General features: G+C 40.9%; 1 protein-coding gene across 1 annotated transcript in view; it reads left to right on the top strand.

Moving 5' to 3' along the window:
• LOC139302141 (glutamate receptor ionotropic, kainate 2-like) overlaps positions 1 to 20,605 on the top strand; it is a 56,611-nt gene that overhangs the window by 17,809 nt on the left and 18,197 nt on the right. Inside the window, exons 3-6 of the mRNA XM_070925740.1 lie at positions 626 to 883; positions 3,320 to 3,501; positions 5,854 to 5,907; positions 7,338 to 7,511. Of these exons, the coding sequence (XP_070781841.1) occupies positions 626 to 883; positions 3,320 to 3,501; positions 5,854 to 5,907; positions 7,338 to 7,511 (668 nt within the window). The remainder of the gene's footprint in view (positions 1 to 625; positions 884 to 3,319; positions 3,502 to 5,853; positions 5,908 to 7,337; positions 7,512 to 20,605) is intronic.

The following is a 20,605-nucleotide window of genomic DNA, read 5'->3' on the forward strand; positions in this document are numbered from 1 at the left end:
ATTCAGCACAAGAAAGAAAATAAATAAATAAATCCCAAAATGAAGCTCGTTTACATGTTTCTGCAAATCATTTGTCAAATGTTTGGTATTGACTGTTTGGTGTAACAGTTCACAGATTAGGTGAATTGAACATTAACTACCAAAGATTGGAGACAAACACAGAAAGTCATTTTGGACAATCATGCTCTGTGTCTGTATGTAGTGCACTTTATTTACTGTCGGCTATTTTATTTGAGTGTGACATTTATGCACTATTACTTGTATAGTGCCCACAAAAATCCCCACAATGAAAGGGAAAAAAAAGGAGTACTACTTTCTACTTTCTGAAGCAAATCCTGTAATGTAACACATCACATTTGATAGAGGCAAAAATTCATCATGCATGCAGCACTACAGCTCTCGATGATGGCGCCAAATGATGATGATTAATAAGTGTCTGAAATCTCAATTTACTGCTCACTGTAGAGTAAATTATTCAGTGTTTACCCTGAAAGGAGTAGTGAATGAGCAAACGGGCCAGTGATATTGGACCTTATCAAGCACCTGGTTATCTATTGTTTGTTTGGTTGACCAATAGAAACATTAAGCTGACTTCTTCGTCTTCTTCTTCTTGCTAACCTCCCAGCATGTGATCAGCTTTCCCTCGGAGTGGCGGCCATTTTTGGCCCCTCGCACAGCTCGTCGGCCAATGCAGTCCAGTCCATCTGCAATGCTTTGGGAGTGCCCCACATCCAGACCAAGTGGAAGCACCAAGTGTCAGACAACAGGGACTCGTACTATGTCAGCCTGTACCCCGACTTCTCCTCCCTCAGTAGAGCCATCCTCGACCTGGTGCACTTCTTCAAGTGGAGAACAGTCACTGTGGTGTATGACGACAGCACAGGTACAGGTACAGTTGGTGTCTGTCTTCATCTTTCAGTGCTTCTCTTTTGCATAATGAGTGTGACAATGTTTAGAACCAGCCTTAACACCATAAAATGTCCAGAAAAACAAGAGGTACCAGGTGAACTACAAAAAGCAGCACTGCTGCTCAGAGTTCAGTGAGTGCTTTGTAACCTGTCAAGTTAATTCAGAAATCAATAGCTTACTGTTCTGCCTCAGTCCTGCAGGTGCTGCCCATGTCAGTCTTCCAGAAGAGTGAGCAGCAGCATAGAAAAAAAGAACCACATTACCCAGAATGACCCAATGTCTCTTCAGATTAATGCAATGCAGAATTGTAGTATGTGGGGGCTGACAACAGCCATTAATAACACACAGAGACACTTGATCTCTGAGGGTGGCTATCAAATGTGTCTGTGAGCCATTTCGTCTATTCGGTGACTTTGTGGAGTGGCTCATAATATGCATTTTAAAAGACGAGTTGTATTTTAGCTGGAGTGCAGTGATATTTTTATGAGGTAGAGTGTAATCGCTCCAGAGAAGATAACAATATTCAAGCGCTCATTCGCAAATTTATGCGCTATTTGGCATGATGTGGTTGACAACTTAATGTAAGTAAATTAGGAAGAGTTGAGAGGAGATTTAAATTTTAGACAGGTTGAATAATGAATTCACTCCCTACTCTGAGCAAATGAACATCATCTTGTAGTTGACATCCTAAATTGTGCCGCTAAATAGAAATTGAAACCTTTTTCTGTTCCTTTTAGCAACTAAACGTGTAATAGTTTCCTATTTTGCATCCTCCAGCATCTCTACTTTCACATCTGTTGCATATATTTCAGTAAACAGTCAATCCTGCAGCACGTATTTTAACCTCGGATGTCCCAATGACTCGCCCCACGAGCCACATTATTCTGACTCATCTCCTTGACCTCTCTTCACTTCCTGCCTTGGAGCTCAGTACGTTAACACGCTCATTCTCCAACAAACTGCCCCAGTGAGATGCCAAAAGGTGACCTCTCCCCTCCCTCTCTCTCTCTGTCAGATAGGGCCTCCTCTGTGGAGCATTTCTGCTATAACACACCTGACGCCCTGAAAAGTGTGACAGCTGCATAGCCGCGTTGCTTCCCCCAACCGCTTCCACCTGGTCCCAGGCTGTAATCACACAGCTTCATGCTCCAGGGCCCTGCGCTGCTGATTGGAGCCTATCTGACGGCTGGCAGGAAAAACTATCGGAGGGGATAAAATATTCACACACAGCCGCTAGAAGATCCAGGGGGAAAGTCTGAAGGCATTAGCCAGAGCCCACAAACATCTACACTGACAGTGTTTCCCAAACGTTGAGCTCCCTTGACAGATTTTTTTTTCTTGCTTAACACCTCCCAAAGTGTCAGTACGAACAAAAACAGGGAGACGCAGACATGCCCTTGAGTAGGGATCTATTGGGATTACCTGAGGAAAGCTCTAGGAGGTTCAGTATTCCTCCCTACAATGGTACTTTTCACAACAAGACCTGCATGTTCCTATTTCACACCAATCTTTCTATAGGCCTCAGGGAGACCCAGCCCCACTCACAGTAAGACCATTAAACTGCTCACCCAGCACTTCATTTCAAAATAAAAAATAGGCTGAGCTATCTTAAAGTGGTTCCACGAAAAAAAAAAAAAAATCCTATCTCTCTCCAGTTCCCTCTCAAACTATCCGCGCTGCTCCATCCATTTTTATACCCATGACAAGTAATCATCTCTCCCATCAATCCTGCCTCTTTCATCCCTGCACTCTGAAGTTCTTTACTGAGGGAGAAACTCATTGTAATCTCATCACAGTATCTCCCGGAGAGCTTTCTACCTGTGCTTGTGGTCGAGAAATGAAAGGTGAAGATTGTAGCTCAATATGTGACGGCGGCGTCAGGCTCCCCAGGGGCAAGTACAAGCTGGGCAAACAGAGCCTCTCTCATCAGAGCACATCTGAAGTGTGTGTGAGAGAGACGGGAGAGAAGCAGGATTGACCATGGCTTTCCATCATGGATAAAATTGAACCTATTCCATGCTACTGTATGGTATCATGGAAGGCGAGAGCAGATCAACATTTGGGAGGCTTCTGTGGGATTGGAAGTTTCTGTAGGCGGGTGCGGATCGAGGTTCTTTCCATTTTGTGCTTTTGGTATAAAAGAGTGCAATGTGCTGTGTTGGTGTTAAATTCTCTTGATAGGTCTGTAGCAGTCTGTTTGCTTGCCAAGCATGAGTGGGAGGATCAATAGACTGTGGATTAGGAAGGCATGCATATGAGCCTTTTTCTGCTGAGAAAACCTGAATCCAGTTGGTTTTTTGTGGCCTCCTCAGTATCAGAGATACTTCAAAATGGCAGCAGATCAAACACACTATGTTGCGGCATCTTTAAAATTCCTTTTTCACGCTATATGTGTCCTCTTTGTCTGCAGGTCTCATTCGACTGCAGGAGCTGATCAAGGCCCCGTCACGATACAACATTCGTTTGAAGATCCGACAGCTGCCCACAGAGACCAAGGACGCCAAGCCACTACTGAAGGAGATGAAGAAGGCAAAGGAGTTCCATGTCATTTTTGATTGTGGACATGAGATGGCTGCCTGGATCCTAAAACAGGTATGAATCCAGCTTAATGAGCCATGATAGTTTATTAGGTTCATTGCAAAAAACAGATCTGGGGACAATTTATGGTGCCCCAAAGTGATTAATATTAAATGGATAGATAAATTAATAATCATGAAATTAATAGTCATATGAATAAATTGTGTAAAATATATAAATGAAACATTCATTTGTGACATGATTCAGTAAATTATTAAAAGTCATGCCTTATTATGCAAAGTGGTTTCATTAATCTTATTGTTTTAAAGTGTTCAAAACTCTGTTTTCATATCACAATATCTACTTTTCATCACTTTAATGTCACCGCCTTCTCACCTTTCAACCAATCACATGCCTCCTGCCTCAACAACTGCTCCCAGATTTAGCCAATTAGCACCTGTTATCTTGAGCAACAACAATACAGTAATTCTGAATCACCTATCTAGCTGCTGCTGTAAATTAGCACATAAACTAATTTATTTACTTAGCTTAACAAGGCTGCACATGCTACCTACTTAGCTTGCTAACTAACTGTGCTTGCTTTAACATTTTATTACTTTATTATTTTATTATTATGTTAGCATCAAAGTGAAGAGACAGTGTTAGCAGCAGCAGCTAACATTAGCTGGTTAATTTGGAGTTACCTCGGCAGCGTTTTGATTCTAAAGATGTTCGTCAGAGAAAAACACTCAAAAACACAGAGTCTTTGTGGTCGTTGTAGCCAATAGGAGCTAGCTAACACTGCTAACGGCTCTTCTCTTTGATGCTGAGTAATAATAATCTGAGCTCCCGAGTCAGCCTAGCTAGTAAACCAGCTAGGTAGGTAGCAAGAGCAGTTTTGGTAAGCTATGGCTTAAAAGCTAGAGAGGTTTAATTAGCCTCTAGTTGTTTGATTCTGAATAACTTCAACTTGATTTTGTTGTTGCTCTGGCTTACAGGTGCTAACTGGCTAAATATGATTAGCAGCTGTTGAGCTTGCTATCTTAAGAGAGGCAAATAAAATATCTGTAATTGAATAAGAATGACATTCAACAAAACACAATATTAAATCAATAAACATTAATATGTTGAGTTTTAATCATTTCTTCAATTACTTCACAAATTGTTGGTTCATTTACATATATTACACAATTTATTCATATGATTATGTCATAATGTCTTTTTATTTATCTAATATCAACAGTTAAGTTGATGGAACATTCTACTACATTTGTGAATATTTTAGCTAATTTTAGCACATTTTATCATAGCACTTCCTGAATCTAATTAAAACTGAATTAACTGCAGCCCCCAAATTTACATAATTTCCCCTTATACAAACATAGACTCAGTACTCAATACATAGACTTATAGTCCATTCATTACATATAGTTAAACAATAAGCTCATATGTGTTCCCTTTGTTACTCTTTCCCTATTTAAGCACTGACGCAAATGATTCAGGTCTACTTTCTGCTCCGTGCATCTTTAATCTCTCTGTTGAATATTAGATCTCTACTACTGACCCGTCATAATGGATGCTCTCCATTGGACAATAAAGGTTTTTTAATTAGAAAGTCTAAGTCTGCTCACAGGCATGTTAAATTCATTTAACAGAGGCACATTATTTATGGGAGTGGTGGGGGTTCTTATTGAATTGAAGTCTCCTCAGAAGCATATTAAACTGCGTGATTTCTCTACACGGCTGTGTGTCTACAGGAAGCAACAAGAATTATTATTTATGGATGTAGGCTCTACAAAACATATACTGTATGTCAACAGCTCAATTCAGTACCTCTTCCTGCAATGCTTCCTTGTATTCGTTATGGCCGCAGTGTTTGAGAGCCCTAATAGTGTGCTCACAGAAAATAACAAGGACTTTTTTTTCTTTTCTTTTTTTGCCTATTCACATAGAGAGGGAGCTGTGAAATAAACAAATTCCTATCAGCACAAACAACACATGTTGTGTGAAAAACATCTACTTGAAAATCCTTTTTCAAAATAGCCGAAGAAGCTTTAGATGGGTCATTTGACATTAGTCTACTACTTTTGTTCTTTTTTTTAAACAAATGTCTCTTTCAGGGCTTGGTTAGGATGTGGAGGTGCAGATTAGTTAATGCCATCTCATTCTGTAATAATGTGTAATAATAATTCAATATGTCTGGCTCCCCAACTCAAAATCTAGACACACCACTGGTCCCTTTCAGTGTGAAACTTTTTCTTTCTCAGCTGCCATCCTGGCCAGGGAAAATATGTTAGTGTCAAAGTGACAATACAAGTTCAACTGAAGCTAAATGAAGAATTAAAATTAAATTAATAGAGTAATAAGGTCATTAAACTATTAATCTTTGATTTTTAGTTACTAGCCGCTGTTCTTTTCTCCCTATAGGCCCTGGCCATGGGTATGATGACAGAGTACTACCATTATATTTTTACTACCCTGGTGAGTATGCTGGCACTTCTTTTCTTATGTTGACAAAATTGAATTATATGCTATGTTGTTTATTACATTTGCACAGCACTATCCACTTGATAATGTGTGTGGTTTGAACTGTTTTCTTTCTCTGGGATTGGAAGGCAAAAATATATCCATCTGTCCAAGTGTCTGATAGCAGCCTTTCTTCTCTTAGAATAAAATTAAATACGACTCAACCAGAAGCCAGTTGAAGAAAACATGCTATTATTTTCATTTTGTGCAAAGCATTTTGAATCCGACCTACAACCTGAATTTGTGCTGATGGAAATATTTGGCCTTGAGAGGCGGACTCATTGTCATGTAGTGGATTATTAAAATACTCTGCATTTAAAAGTCAGTTGCAAAACTTCAGTTTACTTTCTAAATTATGCACCAACCTTTTCACCCCACCTGGCTGTCCACCACCCTTAGTGCAGGAAACAAAAGCAGTTGGGTATATTTTATATCTGACTCTGGCAGCGATTGAAGTTCTCCAAATCTTTGATCTAGCCACTACAAAGATTACTTACTACGCTCCAAATGAACAGAAGCACATCTTCGCTGAGGCCAGAGAACATAAGACTGAGAGCTCAGATAACAGCCCTGAGCAAATGAGACTGTCACCCATTTGGTCCATTATAACTCTAACAAACAAATGGCATGCTGTGTTGTTTGGAGCACAATTTGAAAGGCTGAGGGAAAGGGTGGAGAAAACTGACCTGAAAAAGACATTTGCCAGTGCACAGGACATGAAACTATCCCTTGTGCATCCACATTAGAACCCACCTGGCTAGATGAAAGGGGAGTGACTGACGGCAGGTATGTCATTGGGAAAGGAAAGGAAATAGTGATTATAGGCCTGTTCAGGGGCATGCTGCTGCTTGTCGGGGTGGAAACATGCCTACTTTAACATCAGCCAGTGTTTGGCAGGTTGGAGGGCCACGGCGCTAGCCAAAGCTGCTGTATACTGGTACTAAGCCATCCATGCTGCTTTCGGAAAAAGACAACAAACATTGACCACGGCAGCCCCATTCTGCGTCCATCACCTGCTGTTGCTCTGTCAACTGTGTTGTTGCGTCCCAGAGACATCTGCCTGGTGAGATGCCAGACATGCTGTATGCAGGACAATCGGGTTTGTCCTTTCACTACCACATGATAGATGGCAGTCCACCAAAAGCCTGCCTGTAACCTTGAAAGCTGTGCCTTAATCAAGGCTACTGACTCAGCATGAGACAAAATAACTTGTGAAATACCTTCAATTGCACTCTGCTCTCACCTCTTTTGCTAAAGCTGCCACTCAAATGCCTATTCTTAATTACTGAGGACAGATGAGAGGTGTATAGTATGTAGGTATACAAGCAAAGATGAGAAATTAGTTATTATACAAACACATCTAGACTTTCATCTTTATGCATCAGGACCTCTTTGCCCTCGACATGGAGCCGTATCGTTATAGTGGAGTCAACATGACGGGGTTCCGCATCCTCAACACAGAAAACTCTCAGGTGTCGTCAATCATCGAGAAGTGGTCAATGGAGCGGCTACAAGCCCCACCCAAACCGGACTCAGGCCTGCTGGATGGATTCATGACGGTAGGCTGAAACCTTTTACTGCTGCTTACGTAATGCACATGTTATGCTGCGTATGCAGAAACATGCTTATAGCTGTACTTCATCCTTGTATGTCCAAATGACCAAATCAATTGAAAGCCATATGTAATGCAACTGCACCTTTCAGGGTTTTATGCTGCAGGCACTTGTGTTTATATAGAGCGATCTTTATGGAGCTAGATGACTGTAGATTTAAAAGAAAATCAATGTTTTGAAATATACAAAGAGGAGAATGAGTGAGCACCAGTTGTCAATCACAAGTTCCATGGTGCAGGGCTCCTGGGGTGGGCACGGGAGCAGCATGAACGCCCTCTGCGTGGAGCTTCTGGGTTGGTGCTCCTGGGTCTAAATGCTCAGTAATGAGCCGGTGTGAATGGTAATAGCCGTTTATCTGCCCTCCTGCCTCTCACTACCCCTCTGGGAGTGTGGCCAAAATATGACAATCTGTCAGTGTTCATGCAGAGAGAGGGAACAAATTGGATGGAAATTATGGCCTTGGTTTTTTTAGGATGGCTTCCAAAAAAGCATGGGATAAGGTGATTTGAAAGTGAAAAAGGGAATGAAGCCCGTCATGGACATTCAAGGTCCCTCTCTGGGTCTGTTGTTGTAAACAGTCAATTTATTCCACCTCCCTCACAACACCTTCCTTGCAGACAAACACCTTTCTTCTCCTTCTTTCAGCCAGCCTTTCTTTCGTCTTGCCAGATTTAAGATCTGGATCAGAAATCGGTGTAATGAAAGAAGTGTCTTCACATCAAAGACTTAAGGACAAGCCTTTGAATTAGACACGGCGCATGGTGCCTATTCATATATCTGTCGCAGCCTTAATTCACGCTGTGATGAAAAATGGAAACACATGATCAGTTATAGAACTCAATGTGTTTTTTCTTTACTTTCCTAAATAAAGCCATGTAAATGTACCACAGTTTACTGTATTAACAGAATGGCCGGAAGCATACAGTTCATGTTGCTTTAAATATAGAAATATCATACTTTATTTCCTTAAACAACACTATGTGCATCCTTTTTCCTGTGTGGCACTCGAATGCGCAAAAACAAGCAAAGCCGTTATGTATGCAAAGAGATTAATGCAATGTACAAAGAGGTTAAATCATTAGATTCTTTTTCCTCCACCGGAAATCAATGGATATTAGTGGAGAATGTTGAATTGATTAATTACATTGCATGAATCATTTTGTCAGATCCTATACTACATATTAACATATCTCACTGGACTAGAACTCTCGTTAAAAAATAAATAATGCGTCCAAAGGCTCATGCAAGCTTGATAAAGTACTTCATTAGAGTGCTCTATTTATGAATCCCGGCTCTGATGTATTTTATTCTTTAGAGTGTTCCACCCTAAGAGGATTCCTTATAATGAGTGAATGAAGAAGCGGCATGAATTTAAAAACATTGTCATTTTAATGGTATAATAAAGGCATAATGGAGAAACAGTTCTACCGCTGATTTTGAAAAATAGCCTACAATATTAATGTATTGGTTAAAATAATATTTGGTTCCTCTGCAACTCAAATGTGTTGAATTAATTTGTAGATTTGCCATTTATGACATTTATGTTACAGTGCTCGGGGCTGAGAAGCCACCTTGAAGGGTATCATTAAATTACAGTGAGGGAGGGCTGCAGCAGCCACTGTGTGACCTTCCACCCCCGACCCTCCCTCCAGCCTTTTATTTCCTCTCTCTCATACCTTGTTCTCATTCTCTGCAACACAGAAGCCTCGCTGGGCTCTGGGCTTGTTTGTGCTTGTTGACCAGGCAACAGTTGTGTAGAGATGGTTACCAGGACAACGCCGCCCGTGTCACCTTGTGATTTCATGAAGGAGTGATTGACTGAGGTGGGGGGAGGAGGAGGAGGGTGGGGAAGGTGAGATGGTGGCGGCAGGAGGGGGGTTGATGAGGAAGAGGAGAGGAAAGATGGGGGTGGGGATGTTACGAGCGTTAAGAGGTGCATGCGATGTTTTCTCACACCAGTACGCTGGCATTAATGCAGGGTAGTGTATAATCACAGTGACAGTCTGTGCCTTGGGTGAGGCCGAGTGTTGTCTCAGGGAAGGGTGCATAATGAGAAGTCCCTCCTCAGCCCAGGCAGGCTCGCAGCTACAAACACACTCGGCCTCTGCCTCTTAACTCTGTTTGTCAGAGGTATCTCTGGCATGGAGGGATGCATAATAAGAGTAGGGATGTTAATTAGTCCAGTTCATTTGTGTGTGGACGTGCAAGAGTGGGTGATCTTGTCTGTTTGTGTCGACTCTTAAACTATGTCTCCAGAGTAATTTGAAGTTCAAATTGTTGTACCCTCCATCTTCGTGTGAATTAACAGTTAGAGATCCACAACCAGTTTAATAATAGATAGATAGATAGATATTTCATAACTAATCTGATTATTATTTTGTCCCATCTGTGTATAATTATTGCCTGCAGCTAATGAGATATTTGGTTTTTATGCTTCGTTGTAATTAGATTTTTTTTTAAAATCCCCATTCACTGAGCTAAGTATATACTTGGATTTAATTGAGGAAAAAAAAAAAAACAGTTTCCCAGTTGCACGCCTCACTGAGGCTTTAGGGCCAGATATTTTCTACATCTGCATCATTTCATTTATGTCTACATTTCAGTGAGATATAATTACCACAACAGAGGGCTGGATGTTCTCCAGTGTTATCAACGCAATTGAAAATTCTGGTATAATAGCTCATAATGATGACTCTTTTAGTAATAGAGAGCAGTTATTTGTATAATATGTATGACATGATGGGGCTGCTCCTTTAGTTCACATGGGACGCTGTACAAAGCATGTTAGTGTAACACGGGATAAATGCACTGGAAACACAACAAACACATGAAGATACTTGAGATACTACCAAACCAGGGAGGAAAATCCGATGTGAGCAAATATTTTGTTTCCTTTCCATCAGCAGTTTGTTTTATTTCCCAGAGTTTAGTATTAGTTATAATCCTGAAGATTTTCATCATATAATGGTGTTTTTTTTCAGCAATAGCTAATCAATATATTTGCATTCTGAGACTGCCTCCCTACATACTCGTCTTGCTTTCCCCATGGGATACAAATTGCATAACAGGAAATGATGCATGCACACACTGGGTCTCATTTCACCAAATTTGCAACATGCAAGCTGTGATTTGCAACGTGAGATAATTTCCTCCCCTGTTGATTTTGACACATTTCACTAACCAAAACAAACCCTACTCGTGCCACCCTTGCCTGAGCATTTGTGAAATGTGATGCGGCCACCATTTTGCAATCTGCATGTAAGTGGTGCTTGCATATGTTGTAATATGGGAAACTTGAGACAAATTCCGGCGTATGCGTGCATTTTACATAATGCAAAAGGCAACATTTGATCATGAGTTCAGTTCTTCATTAGACTTCTGTGTTAAAACAATGACACAATGAATCCTCTCAGCCACAGTTTATTTGGGTGTAGTGTAAACACATACACAGTTGCTCCCAATATCCCCATTGGTCGATACAGTTAATTTTGAACTGAACTCTGGGGCCTGTGTTATTAAAACACACTTGCTGTTACCAACAGTAACCACAAGATCAACAAAGACTGAAATTATATCTACAGGTCTTAATGTAATGTTTTGACTTTTAATGGTGGATGATTTGTTAATATTAGGATTAAAGATTATGCCTTTTAAAAAGTATACAACAGTATGTTTACTTTGAGTTGAATATACGTTTTAGGAATACTGCTTGCAGACGTAGAGAAATGAGGAGGGGGCAGGGTTGCAGGGAAATGAACAGGGGGAAGGGAGAGGGGGAGAGGCAGAGGGAGAGAGGTGGGGGGAGAGACACCTTGCTGCATTAACAAGCACTGCTGGGAGTAGAGTTGGAGCCACCCGCACAGGATAGAGGAACCTTCTAGGTGGCAGCTACGCTCTGGTTAGAAGGTGGTTTACCATTCATGTTTACATACAAGTGTGTGTTTGTGCTGTGCTGTATGTAAGTGTGAGGCACACTGAGCACAAACTGTAAGGTGTCTGATTGAGTCCCCAGGTTTGGTGGCTCCTCCGAAGGGGAGGACTTGGCTCAGGTTTGGCCTCTCTGGCATGTTTGCTGTCGGGTAGCACATGGCTGCCTGCAATCTGAAAATGGGAAGAGAATACCAATACATCAATCCCTCTCCCTGTGAGCTTCATTCATATATCATTTCAACCAAATGAGGGTCCTCAGTGTGGGTGTTGAGCCAAATTCGGTGTTCCCCAGTCAATATGATATTGAATAGAAGACCCATACTTTAATTTTGCCTGATATGAATCACTGCAGTGGAAATTAGATTCAGTATTTGGGGATTCATTTTATTTGTTCATAACTGACTTGAGTTTTCACCCTGCGGTAGTAAATTAAAAATCCTCATAGTAGTATTGTGCAGCAGATTTAGTTCAGTGCACCAACCGATTCATCAGCATGACTGATATTAAGTCCAATTTTAGCTCATCACAGATACATAAGCTTCCATAAACATGACAGCTAATTGATAATCATTAATTGTAAGTTACAAGTTAATGTAAGTCAATGGCTTTGTGACTGCTTGGTTGTTTTATCTCAGGCTAATTGTTTGCACATGTGTTTTTATTCAATGTGTGTTTTTATTGTGATGTTTGGTTTTGATGCAGCAATTCACTTAATCCAAGATTTCTTCTCCTATGAGAGACAATAAAGTAACCTTAACCATAACCTTAATTAGTAACAAGGGATTGAAGTACTTAAATGCAGAACATTTTTCAGAAACAGTGTATCTATAATTTGTCCACAAGGGAGGACTTACACTTTTTTTCTGTAAGATATGCTGTTTGGTTACAGTTAGTTAATAACCAAATTTAAAGGTTTCTTAAAATTGTTTGTCGTGTGTATGTTTAAAAAAGACAAATATATCATTATGGATTGCTCAAATATATATATTGGTATATGTCAGGCTCTAATTAGGTGTCATTGCAACCTGCCCTCCGGTGCTTTGATAACACACCTACTTTTTGCAGCTACATAGAATAGCATGATGCTTCGATGTTGTGTTTGATAAGGGACGGAGAGAGCCGACAGACTGAGCTCCACACAGGTTCACAGGTTGGTTGCGTCCATTACAGCAATGTGATCTCCCTCCCTCTGATCCCAGTTGGCAGAGGAGAGAGCCTTTTAAAGACAGCAACTGTGGAGAGCAGACACTCGATGCCCTGTGCCGGGCACCACCAGCTGGGCTTGGCACAGCATCAACATTATTAGCACCAATGCTGCCTCGGTCCATAGAAGCCTTTTGTGAGTGAAAACAGGCAGCGGGAGAGAGAGATGGGGAGGGGGGAATTTAAAAAGAGAAATGTATTATCTGTTTTCCCTTGATTTTGCTCCCTCTAACACATTTTACTTTAATGTCTCATTTATGTATTGTCATTACATGTTAATTAACTCAATTGAAAGAGGAAAAAGAGAGAATTCAGTACAATACAAACAGGTTAAAACGACACACCGGCACACAAATTCCCTAACAGTATCCTCCTACAGTAGCACCCACACACACACACCAGACATTCCTCAATAGTAATGCAAGCAGGCGCCTGCTGATGTTATATAGGACAATAAAAGCCTGTGCAATCAGGGACTATAACCATCATCAGATCACTATCATACAATCCACCCCTGGAGGAGCCAGCGGGAGCTGTGTGTGTCATGGTCACACTTGTGCTCAGGGATATTGGCTGGCCTTGGGATCTCTTGGCAAGTTATTATCCCGTGAGAGCCCGGCCCACCCACCTACGCACACACAAACACACGCATACACATATACTATACAGCATGTATATAGTATGAACATGCAGTAATCATTTAAGTGGAAACATACGTACTTACACAGACATAGACACAGAGGTGTACAGTCTATAGATTCACACAGGCATGTAGATGCAGAAGCAGATATACAATTATATATTAGCAGTGGTGGAAATTAATTAAATACATTTACTCAAGTTCAGTAATTAAGTTCAATTCTACTTCATAACTGTGCTCCACAACATTTCAGATGGAAAATTGTACTTTTTATTCTACTACAGTTATTCAACAGTTATACCGTAGTTAGTACTTATTTTGCAGATTAAGATTTGTAATGACCATGGATGACACATTTGTTATATAGTATACTAAACATACATAGTTCAAAATAGCTACACCTCCACCAGCTACAACATTAAAATACTACTTACATATTAATGTTAAGCAATAATAATCCAATAATATAACAATCTGATGGGGTCATTCTACTATTATTAACTACTACTGCATTCAAAATACTACTATTTTGAATGCAGGGCCCTCACTTGTAATGGAGTATTTTTACATTGTGGTATTACTGCTCTTACTTAAAGGATCTAAATACGTCCACCACTGAACACTTGCCTACATGTACATGTATGTGCATGCACACAGAAAAATGACAAATACAGCTGTAGAGAAATGTGTATAAGAAAGCATGTCTCCTATATGCACATATGGAAAACAAGTAGGAACACGTGTACTATTATTGCAGTTATTGCAGAAAATGTTAATGCATATTCTTATGTAACATCAGCATACAAAAACCAAAAGATGGTGGTATTACTCACTGAAATTGATAGCATCATCCTACTCAGGTATTCTGGGGAGACCCCTGTAAAATGCCCACTGTTTAGCAGCAACCCAGATGTAATTAACACTGCCTGTGTTGTTTACACTATGAATCAAGTGTGACATCCTCTCTCTCTCCCTCTCTCTAGTCCACCAGATGGTAGCGAAATGCGAAGAACTGTTCAGCTTTCCAACAAACCCTCCTCTCCTCCTCCACTCTGTAGAGTCCAGCTCTAACTTGTGGTTGTCGCAGATGAAGCCTCATTCTTAAGTGACTCACCATTTAATCATAACCCATGTCTTGGCTTGTTTTCAAGGGGTTTGAATCCTAAAGGTTTTGTTACTCTGGACATTTTGGAACTGATTAACTGAGGGGAGGAAAAAAAACCTACTAGCCTCTTTAGCACAACCTGGCTGGAGGCTGATTAAATATGAGGAAATGCCATCATGTTAAACAGCCACTTAATCAGATGTAGGTTAGGCAGCGTGGTGCTAATTAAGGTGGACTCTGAAGTGGACAGTGCTGCCAACAGCATGCTGTTGCCTGAAGGGTCTGGTGGGACACCACTGCTGAGAGCATTCACAACCTCTTTTGTCAGACTTAATAAAATAGTATCATATTTGATATTTCTCGTGTACAATTACATATGATAACATTTTTATCTAGCGGCATGGCTCTAGGGATGGCAATGTAGGTCTGTCAGTCGGTCCACCACTGTGGTCCAGACTGAAATATCTCAACAACAGTTGGATGAAATTTTGTACAGACATTTATGGTCCACAGAGGATGTACTGACTTGGTTATCCTCTTGACTTGGTGATCCTCTGTCTTTTCCTCTAGCGCCACCATGAGATTGACATTTGTGGTTTTGAGTGAAATTGAATGGATGGTCATGAAATTAGGCACAGGCAGACCCCTGAGGATGAATTCTAATACTTTTGTTGGTCCCTTAATTTGTCATCTAGCAGGAGGTGAAATTTTGTATTTGTCCAATATTTTGGTTTATGACCAAATACAAACATAATGACATTCCCATCCACCTCCACTGTACTCTGTGTTTAGTGCTAATTAGCAAATGTTAGGATGCTAACATGCTAAACTAAGATGATGAATATGATGAACATTACCTGCTAAACAACAGCATTGTCATTGGAAAATGCGAGCATGCTGACTTTAGCCTTTAGCTCAAAGCACTACTGTTTCTAAATACAGCCTCACAGAGCAGCTAGTGTACCTGTGGATTACTAATCTTGTTATGTACTAAATAGCTCTTTCTGCTTATTGCTTTTGCTTTCACTCAAAAGTAGACACATTATTGTAGGGAAAAATCTGGTGTGCAAGAAAGTGTTCCTGGCAGCAGCACCAGTGGTTTGTTTGGAACAAACAGAAGAGGGACTTGGAAGTTAGTGTGAGCAGTCTGTGCATGTTTGTACTGCTTCTCCCATTTAGCTATGTAAACAAATAGTTTGTTTTCAACTTTTTATACGGTCACTAACTCTCTCTCCCTCTGACTTTTCAAGTTCTTGCTTTTTATTGGAATTATAGGGTAAAAAAAACCCTATTAGGTTACAGTAATGAGACAGCTTACTGTTGGATCAAAAAGATCCTTAGATATTGATAGAAGTGCAATGTCAGGTCAGAGTGGAGGTTTTGTCAGTAGTTGATAAGATAAGGGTACTTTAATAACACTGCATCAATACTGAATAAATGCATAAAGACAAACATCAAACAGAGGTCTACTCACTCCCACAGGACCCTTTCTTTTAAACCAAAAAGCTCTGCAGTGTAGTCCTTTATCCCCCTTAAAAGTGTGCTTAAATCTACAATGAAACCATGAATGTGCTTTCACATAAATCCAGCACCATCAATGGATCTGTTACCCAGGGGTCCTCGTCGGAAGAAGCCAGTCTTACTTCCCTGTGACAAAAACCTCGTTTTAAAAAAAAATGCAACAAGGCTGCTCGGTTGCCTCAGCATGTGGAAATGCAATGTGAGAAACGGATTAAACCTCCAACGCACAAAAGAAAAAGAGGAAAAATGACAGTGACGGCACTGGCAAAGCCCCCCATATACCCACACTCTGAACACTCACACACAGCTCAGTGAAATACTGTAGAGAGCAAGTGGGGAAGGCAGAGGGAAGACACTGGCAGAAAGACAAAAGGGATGAAAGGGAGGAAGATATAGAAGTGAAGGGAGGAGGGACTGCGGAGGGACCGGGGCAAAACATAGGCGGTCAGATAGAAAGAGACGAAGAGAGACAGAGTGGAAAAGTTACGGACAGAGAGAAAGATGGCACTACGCTGAGCTGCAGTCACCCGTGGGCTTTTTCCCACCAAAATGATCTGACACTGCCTGCTCTCCCTTCTCTGCTCGCAGGCCGGAATCAGCCATAATATGCTCCATAAATCACATGTCACGTTTCAGTGTTTTTCTACTGTTGTCATTTCATTTTTGTACTAAGTGAAAGTTTGCACAATTCTCAATGCACTGACTCAGTTTCATCGCAGAGGGTCTCATGTAACACACCAGAGCCAGAAATACATGGTTACATCTTACATTACAACCGCTACAGTCGTACTAAAAGGATTTTGAGGCATCAGAAACGTCTGTTAAAGGTATGCTCCTTGGACTAGATCAACATTTTGTGAAATACGCATATTTGCTTTCTTACCGAGAGCTAAATGACAAGATTGCTACCACTCTCATATATGTTTGTTCAATATGAAGCTGGAGCCAAGAGATGTTAGCTTAATAGCTTAGCATAAAGACTGGAACCTGGCGCTGTTCAAAGGTAACATGTTTATATCTTGTACGTTTTAATCCGTACAAAAACAGAAGCACATAAATGACAAGTTGACCATAATGTGTCGGGGGGGTTGTTACCTGTGGACAAAGCCAGGCTTGCTGTTTCCAGTTGTTATGCAAAGCTAAGCTAACCAGCTGCTGGCTCCAGCTTTGTGAAGTGTTATGTAGCTTCATCCACTTTTGTCTATGCAGTTAGCTCACCAACTAGCTGCTCTTTAAGAGGCGGCATTTCTTGCTAAAGTTGAAATCCATCACTAATTATGTTCAGATGTTTCCCACCAGTGTCCATACTCATGAGAATTTCATCTTGGCAGAAAAAACAAAATACAGTATCTCCCTCAGTGGAGGGGTGAGTGAGATGGAGTATTTTGATTCAAGTAGAAATTCTATATCATGGTGTATTGTTTGCAGAAAACTGTACTTGAGTAGTGAAGATTTAATTGCTAAAAGTAGCTAAAGTGAAGTCTAGAAATGCTGTAATTTGTCTGACAGCAGAAATTGTGACTCAAACACTTGCACCGACTGTGCAGCGAAGCAGCACAAATACATATAAACTATGGAATGAAATGAATAATTACCTCCTTCTTCTATCAAATCATCAAACCCCATGGGTCCGTCTGTGATCTGAGGGCAGAGTGACTTGAGCTTCAAGAAAACAATGAGCTTCTCTCTCTCCCGCTGACAGTATGACTCTGATGCTGATGGCAATGCTGGCGGTGTGTGCGTGTGTGTCTGACTCCATATCTGTACGTGTGTGAGTGTGTGTGTGTGTGTGTGTGTGTGTGTCTGACTCCATATCTGTACGTGTGTGAGTGTGTGTGTGTGTGTGTGTATGTGTCTGACTCCATATCTGTACGTGTGTGTGTGTGTGTGTGTGTGTGTGGGTGTGTATGTGTGTGTGTGTGTGTGTGTGTGTGTGTGTGTGTGTGCGTGTGTGTCTGACTCCATATCTGTACGTGTGTGAGTGTGTGTGTGTGTGTCTGACTCCATATCTGTACGTGTGTGAGTGTGTGTGTGTGTGTGTCTGACTCCATATCTGTACGTGTGTGAGTGTGTGTGTGTGTGTGCGTATTGATGCTCTGTGCCTGGCAGCTGCAGCCCAGTGATGCATGTTGAATAACAGGTCAGTGCTAATCTCATTAGGGCTAATCAGATGTATATGATATGTATAAACAATGGAGTTCCACAGTACACAAGCAGCCGCAGTACACATCCATCACCAGACGGGTAGTAATGTGTGTGTGTGTGTGTGTGTGTGTGTGTGTGTGTGTGTGTGTGTCTGTGTTTAGAGGAATTCTGGGAAGGGGACGACTGATTGAGAAGAGGTGAGAGGAGAAAGAGAGATGTCGTTTTTCAGGGTGCAACATTATCAGAGGAATTATGGAATTATGCACGGGTGAAGAGCTGGTGTGAATACTGATGCAATGAAAAGGAATATATTTGTGTAAACACACACACATAGACACACACACACACACACACAGCAGGTACCTCAGTAGAGTTTGCAGTTCACCTGTTCTAAATGAGGAAGCTGCATGCAACTACGACAAATGAGGCATGCCTCTGGGAAGCTCGCACGTCGAGGTTTGTCACTATGTCTGATTGTGTTCCTGTTTTTGTGTGTGGTGGTACACACATCTTGCTAATTGGTTCCTGCGAGTGTGTGTGTGTGTGTGTGTGTGTGTGTTAATGTTTGCATGTTCCTCACGTATCATGCTTATGAGAGAGGTAAAATGCAAAGTTGAACTGAGACATCAAGGGCTGGAAAGGAAGACATATGGTGTGGAGAAAGAAAAGTGAGCCATTAAATGTAGGAACAGGGTGTGTGGACTGGTGCTTTCATTCAAGCGGAAGGGGATTGTGTGATTTCAGATTGTTGTGTGGGTGTGAGAGAGACAGAGAGACGTGAGAAAGACAAGGCAACAAAGGTTTTGGGCATCTTGTTTGAAACCCCTTCCCCTCTCTGTCTGAGTGTCCCAGGGGTTCGAGATTGGTTTCACTTAAAGCAGTTAAAACACCCCACAGGGCCCGTGCTTGGCTCTGAAATAAATATCAAAATCGCGCTTGGATTGTTTTTAAATTGAATGCAATCTGCCAGAGCTGTGAGCCATCATTTCATGTTTCTTCCCCCCCTTGATCTCTCCTTCTTCCACTTGATGCCAGCCTCTTTTTGTTTCCATCACATAGGGATTTTCAGGAATTGTTCTGCTGCAAAGGCAAGTAGGGAAAAGATCTTTGTCATATAAATCATTTGAGCCAGACAATATTTGATGTATCACAGCAATCAAAAGTTTAAAGATGGAGGAAATATTTCCAGGAATGGTTGTTAAGTCGGAAGAGAAGCTAATAGAATGACATAAATCATTCAAACACAGAGGCTGACGGCGGATTCAGTGGAGCTGTTTGTCCTCAGAGTGCAAACACAGCAGCACACACAACTGTGTTTATACTGTAAAACATCTAATAAACTGATATATCTTGTAGCCAAATCGATCTTTATGTTACAATAAACAAATGCCTGTCTCTGATGTTGCCAGATAAGAAACTCTTTACACTGCTGCTGATGAAGCATGTAGATATTGTGACTCTATCTATATCTCTATAAAATTGTCTCATAAGGCTTTTTCAAAGTTTTCATTTTGGAACAGGAGGCTCCACTCATCTATGATTCACCAGAAAGTTGTCAACATTCTCAAATTATCAGCCTTCAGCCACACATCAAGGCTGTGCTAAAATATCCCAGCTGGATTTTATACTCGGCCACAACTCAGTATGAAAAGCAAACTAAAAATAAACTTCCAAGGACAACTTTCAAACTGTATGTTGTTTTTTTTTAGCAAAGAAGCTGTCAGATTTTCATGTATAATGATTTATTGGAAAACGCAGTGCATGCTGTAGTTTGACCCACATGAATAAAGAGTTTGTGGATGGAAGAATAGGAATGTGATATTGATTGATTTTTGGAAGGAAAAAGGTTGTTGGAGGGGAAGTTCAAAAGGTCAAACGCAAAACTAAAGTTACTAGAAAGGTTAGTAGAAGGAAACACATTTTTTTTGAATTGCATGAATTCCACCATGTCACAATCAAACTAAAATCATTTCCAACATGAATTTGTTGAATAAATGAATTCAAAATGTATGATGTACTTTTGAAGTGAAACTGAATGTGATTTATGACAACTTTTCTCAAATCATATTGAGCTGTTTTGTTTTGAAAATACGACTGTAAAAAGAAGTGAAATAAGGCTGGGTTCAATCCAACTGCATGTCTTTGTGTACAGTTTGGTAGCACAATAATTGGATGATAGGACATGATGAACTTTCCCTTCAGTGGGGAAAATAGTGTTTGGATATTGACTGTGTGTACAACTCCTCCTCCCCACTATTCAAGAAATAGATTAGCAGAATGACAGACTATTTTCCTAATCAGCATTTGCCATGGACACCACAACACGAGCACACACACACACACACACACACACGCACGTCCACACACTGCCTGCGCTGGGAGAGCAGATATGGCACTAGCTGTTCCCTTTCCCAGGGAAGCAGTGGGGATGAAAGAGTGCATAGATCAGTCTCCCACCCTCTGATCTGCTGCTGCCTTTGACATCAGCAGTCACCA

Source organism: Enoplosus armatus, chromosome 19, assembly GCF_043641665.1.
Source record: "Enoplosus armatus isolate fEnoArm2 chromosome 19, fEnoArm2.hap1, whole genome shotgun sequence".
NCBI classification, from domain to species: domain Eukaryota; kingdom Metazoa; phylum Chordata; class Actinopteri; order Centrarchiformes; family Enoplosidae; genus Enoplosus; species Enoplosus armatus.